The sequence below is a fragment of the Rana temporaria genome, chromosome 5 (genome assembly GCF_905171775.1).
Source record: "Rana temporaria chromosome 5, aRanTem1.1, whole genome shotgun sequence".
Classification (NCBI taxonomy): domain Eukaryota; kingdom Metazoa; phylum Chordata; class Amphibia; order Anura; family Ranidae; genus Rana; species Rana temporaria.
In genome coordinates, this window is record NC_053493.1 from 54225457 (window position 1) to 54231456 (window position 6000).

The window sequence follows — 6000 nt, forward strand, 5'->3', positions numbered from 1 at the left end:
TTGGGTGGAGTGATTTACGCACTGCCATACAGTGTCAAAACATCATCCTGCTGCTGCTCTTACAAGAGCCATGTGGAACATTTTTCTTTGATTTGTTCTTGCTGCCTACAGTGATTTTGGGCACAGCAGGCCGTTTGACCTTCACCTTCTATCACAGGGATATGCAATTAGCGGACCTCCAGCTGTTGCAGAACTACGGGTCCCATGAGGCATAGCAAGACTCTGACAGCCACAAGCATGACACCCAGAGGCAGAGGCATGATGGGACTTGTAGTTTTGCAACAACTGGAGGTCCGCTAATTGCATATCCCTGTTCTATCGGCTTTCCAGGTTTATTGAGTTCTTGAAGCTTTCCCACCTTCTCATGTAGAGCTTTAAGATTACGATTCAAACCCCCTCACGATCATGAAACAGCATTTCCTTGATTCAGTGCTGAAGCCGATCTCTGCTCCTCAGTGGACCGCTGTCAAAAAAAACAGGCAGCCTGCCAAGTTTTTAACAATATCGCGTAGGTGGAGAAACATTGTAACATTTGGTTATTTTAGATCAAAGGAATGAAGTTCAATCTGTAAATGAGGTAATTTTAACCACTTAAAGCGGAGTTCCACCGAAAAGTGCAACTTCCACTTTAAGCACTCCTCGCTCCCTTACATGCCACATTTGGCATGTAATTTTTTGGGGGGAGTGGGGTACTTGGATTTGACAGGTACCCAGTACCCCCTCTCTCCCTGCAATCTTCTGGGACATGTCACAGGTCCTAGAAGATTGCCTGGCCACTGAAAAGGAGCAGGGCGCCACCCGGCTGTGAAGCCGCAAGCTGTCACAGCTGGATGCCATGTTTTTAAAAATAAAATAAAATATAATTACTTTAATGAATCAAAAAAAAACTAAACCATAATTTTTTTTGTGTGTGAAAGATGTTACACCGTGAGATTTGTGATCTTCTACGCGAAAAAATGAGTCGTTTTTTTAGCCAGAATCGTGCAGCTCTATCATGTTGCCTTATTTCCACGTTGAGATTTCCCATTGTACCGGTGGGCCCCACCTGCTCAGGTCCAGGGCTCTGCTTTTTGGAGTTGATCTTGTCCTTTGAGTCCCCTTTAGCTCTCTGATGCACTTGCCCCTTTTGGTTGCAGCCTCTTTTCTATCTGAGTTGCCTGTGGCCCTAGCAGCTTTCATCCACCAGACCTAGACACTGGTTCATTTGCTAGAAGCTCTCCTCGCTCACAAGTGTCTCGTGTTGGTTCTTATGCGTAGGGTACTTTGACATTGGCAGATTGGAGAGATTAGACCAGCTTTTAGGTTCCCATTCAGGGATATTCACTATTTATGCTAATGAACATTTTTTTTTTTTTTAAATAAATAAAAAATAAATCATTCCACCAGTTGGTATGGTAGTTCTGGTTAAGGTTCTCTTTGGGCGATTTGTCTCTTCGCATTGTGACTGTGGGACAGGAGGGGAAAGGCAAACGTCCCCAAAGGGATAAAGATGGTGATTTTTTTTTTTTTTTTATTATAACTGAATTTTATTTTAACCACTTGCCTACAGGGCACTTTCACCCCCTACCTGCCCAAGCCATTTTTCAGCTTTCAGCGCTGTCACACTTTGAATGATAATTGCACGGTCATGCAACACTGTACCCCTTTCTTTTGATGGTATTTGATCACCTCTGCGCTTTTTTATTTCTTGTGCTATAAACCAGAGAAGAGGGACAAGTTTGAAAAAACTAGATTTTTTACTTTTTGCTATAATATCCAATTTTTTTTAACACATTTTTTCCTCCGTTTAGGCCGATATGTATTCTACATATTTTTGGTAAAAATAGAAATAAGCATATATATATATATATATAGATATATAGATATATAGATATATAGATATAGATATATATAATTTTTTTTTTTTACTAGTAATGGCGGAGGTCTGCGATTTTTATCGTGACCGCAATCTTGCGGCGGACACTTTTGAGTGAGTGAGAAACTTGTAAAGCGCAACACATGCGAACTGAATCGCCTCTGGGCGCTGTTTCCATTCCATGGGTAAGGAAAACCCCTTGACCTCAGAAGAGATGGGTTTTAATCTTTCTCCTGAAGGCCAAGTGGTCTAACTCCAGTCGAATGGTAGTTGGTAGCGCATTCCACAGCCGAGGTCCGTGGACTGCAAATCTTCGATCTCCTTTGGACTTGTATTTGGCTTTGGGTATTTGGAGTAGGTTTTGTTGTGGATCGCAGAATGCGATTTGGGTTATGGGCTTTTATTTTTTCCGCATAGATATTGGGGGGCATTGCCGTGAATACACTTATGTATTAGGCAGAGTGCCTTGAAAGTGATTCTGTCTTTTACTGGCAACCAATGAAGGGATCTCAGTGAAGGTGAGATTGATTCCCATGGTTTTTTGCCAGTCACTAGTCGAGCGGCCGTATTTTGAACGACTTGCAGACGAGTGATTTGGTATTTGGGGAGTCCAGTCTGGAATTGATGATCCCACTACGACTGCAATGTCCTCTTTCGGGATAAAGGGGACGAGTCGGCGTAGAAGGCGCAGCAGATGGTGGGATCCGCTGACTACTGACCCTATTTGTGGATCCATTGTCATGTAGGAGTCAAAAATGACTCAGACTTTTGACTTTGGTGCTAGGGGGTGATATTTTTACCCTGAAATGGGGTCCAGGTAGACGCGGGGTGACTTTTCCGGTTTGCGTGAAACAGGAGAAGTTCTGTTTTTGAACCATTGAGCTTAAGATAACTGGATGTCATCCAGCCATCTATTAGAGCGAGGCATTTCTCTAGTCCAAGAGAATGATCCTTTTTGTTGCAGATGCTGAAATACAGTTGAGTGCATAGGAGTGGTAGAGTAACTTCTGGTTCCTGATGATTTCAAAGAGGGGGCGGAGGTAGATATTGAACAATAGGGGTGACGAGGGAGATCCCTGAGGGACTCTGCATGATACCGTACGTTTTTCAGAAGCGAAAGATCCCAGTTTCACCGTTTGTGATCGGTTTTCCAAGAAGGAGGAGAACCAGAGTAAATCACCTTTCGCGACTCTGGCCACTTTAGCTAGCCTAGCTAGTAGTAGTCTATGGTCTACAGTGTCAAATGCCGCGCTTAGGTCCAGCAGGATCAGGAGACAAGATTCTCCATCTGCGGCCTCTATAACGTCATCCCATATTTTGACAAGTGCCGTTTCTGTTCCGTGACCCGGACGGAAGCCTGATTGGAACGTGTCGAGTAATTTATGGGTGTCTAAATGCATTTGCTGTTGTTGTTGCAGTTTTGACACATTTTTAGGACCATTCACATTTATACAGCGATCCCTGCTAAAAAAAAGAATGGATTACTGTATAAATGACTGGCAGGGAAAAGGGGTTAACACTAAGGGGCGATCAAGGGGTTAAATGTGTTCCCTAGGGAGTGATTCTAACTGTGGGGGGGGGGGGACTGACTGGGGGAGGTGACCGATTGGTGTCTCTATGTACAAGGGACACACCATCGGTCTCCTCTGCCTGACATGTCGTTGATCGGTGTGTTTCCACACAAAGATCCACGGTCATGCTTAGTTACTGGGCAGTTGTGGGTGCCCGGCAGACATCTAGTGGCTCGGGAAGGCGAAGACTTCATATGACTTCATATTATGGTAGCATAACTATGGGTGAGCAGCCATGTAAAAGTAACTTAAACCATACAATAGTAGTTCATATATTCACTCAACCCTCAAAATACTTTACCCCTTTAACTACAGGAGAGCTATAAATACATTTTAGTACCCACCCTGTGCTTGTATGTGTGAGCCCTTGTGATGTATGCGCAGAGAAAGATCGACCGATTTAAAAAAAAAAAAAAAACTTGATTCAAGTTCAGTTATACCCTCTTACACTGGGGCACATTGCAGGCGCTATAACGCTTAAAATAGCGCCTGCAAAGCGCCCTGAAAGGGCTGTCACACTGGATCGGTGCGCTAGCAGGACGGTAAAAAAAAGTCCTGCTAACAGCATCTTTATACCGTTTTGTGGGTTTTAACCCTTATTCGGCCACTAGCGGAGGTTAAAATTGCCCCGCTAGCGGCCGAATACGACGGTGAAGCGCCGCTAAAAATAGCGCTTTACTGCTGACGCCCCAGTGAGAAAGGGGCCTAAATAATGCCAGAAGTACCACAACTACTAAATCTCTTGCATTGATCTATTTTTTTACTAAGGTTAATAGTTATTGTTTATATGACTTATTACTCTAAACCTCAGCACAGTGGATATGACTTATTACTCTAAACCTCAGCACAGTGGTTGAGCAATGAGGGGAAAGGTTTGGGACTTTATATGAAGCATGCAGCCAGGGAGATAACACGGCAAAAATGTGTCTGGCAGGTACATAGTTAGAACTGTACACGTTGCATAAAGGCATAATGCATGACCACAAAATACAATCAATAAATATTTCATACAAAATATAGAATAACATGGTAGTATAGTAACATATTGGTTCATATTGTAGACCTCATAAAAGACCAAACTCATTATTGCATGACCTTGTTTAATTGGTACAATATTGGTATCTAGCAATGTAAACAAAAAGGGCATCCAATAGCTTGACGCGTTTCGTGGCTTCTGCCACTCTTCAGAAGATGTGGAATAGGTGTGTATAAAAAATATAAAAAACAATTACTAAAAGTTGAAAGAATGTTAAAATGGTCCTGTCTATAGCGGGAGAAGGAGAAAAAAACGAATGGAAAAATAAATGCCCAATACTACTTACAAATATGCTTAATATTCCGGGCAAAAGCATGGAGGGCTGAAAGCCAGCCAAAAAGATAATCAGCCCCGGGAGCTGAGGTGGAATAACCCCAGAGCACAACAATGGAAACCAGTAGGAGGCAGCAGTCCCCAGGAATGAACCTACTTTTTGAAAATCAATGCATGTGAATCATGTCAACATGGCCATCTATAAAAAAGTGTAAAATAAAGTATCAACTCGAAAATGGAGGTATGCAGTGAAATAGCTAATATACTAATGCTGGGACCAATCAGTGGTAAGCTTTGCCTAAATATAGGGCAGGTATAAGGTAATAAAAGTAGCATAATGTGAATAAATGGTAAATAAGGTCAGAAACCAAACACCAAGGCAAAAGTATGAAAACAGATAATAGGAAAAAGGGGGAATAAAAACTGCCAAAATAGTTACCTATGCTTCCTCAGTGATCAATGTGTGTCCAATAGTGCAGTGGCCACAGGGAGTGTCTGATGCGGCTGGGGGGAGTATATATACTCCAATGTGATTGTGGTGTATCCACTGACACGCTAGCGGCCAATTGGAGGAAAGGCGCCAACAGCCAAGCAGAGCATACTGTGGCTAATTAGGCCGTCCAACTAGCAGCACTAGGGCCGTTGGTTTGAATCCCAATCATGGCGCTTCCTGCACAAAGTTTGCATGATATCCCTGTGCCCCTGTCTAAATTGTTCCTAGTATGTATGAATGTGAGTTGGGGACCTTTTTAGATTGTAAGCTCCTTGAGTGCATGGATTTGAATGTAGAATATGTATGTAAATCGCTGTGTAAGTTTGATTGCGCTATATAAGTACCTGTAGTAATAAGTACGTTTTTCAGTTCTTACAGCTGCTGTGACACAAGCCTCTTTACAGTCAATACTTCACAAGATCATCACCGCTGGGCCCTCTGCTTTCAACATCACTTCTCTAATATCCCAAGTTGCACAGCTGTCAGCACAAGGTGAGCAATCCCTGCAGTGTGATACTGTTAAATTAAAATATAAGATTTTATGTCAAGGGTCTTTAATCTTTTCTGTCAGGTACGGACCTGACAGTGGGGGGTTTTACACATGCACTTGGTGGCTGCCCCTGCTTGGCTGTGTGTGTGTGTATATTTGACAAGCCAGCTTTCAGATGGAAGTCATGACAGCTAGGCAGCTGCCTGATTGTTTACAAACAGCTGTGGTAAGGGCTGTCCCCGCCATGCTTAATTGGATTGTGGGTGCAATGCTGGTCCCCCT

General features: G+C 43.0%; 1 protein-coding gene across 2 annotated transcripts in view; it reads left to right on the plus strand.

Moving 5' to 3' along the window:
* Positions 1–5720, plus strand: part of LOC120940039 (WW domain-containing adapter protein with coiled-coil) — a gene marked incomplete at its 3' end in the record, with an annotated part of 68342 nt that extends 62622 nt beyond the window's left edge. For both annotated transcript variants that reach the window (XM_040352593.1, XM_040352592.1), the window contains 1 exon segment: positions 5598–5720. In XM_040352593.1, the coding sequence (XP_040208527.1) occupies positions 5598–5720 (123 nt within the window).
* Positions 5721–6000: the final 280 nt, after the last annotated feature.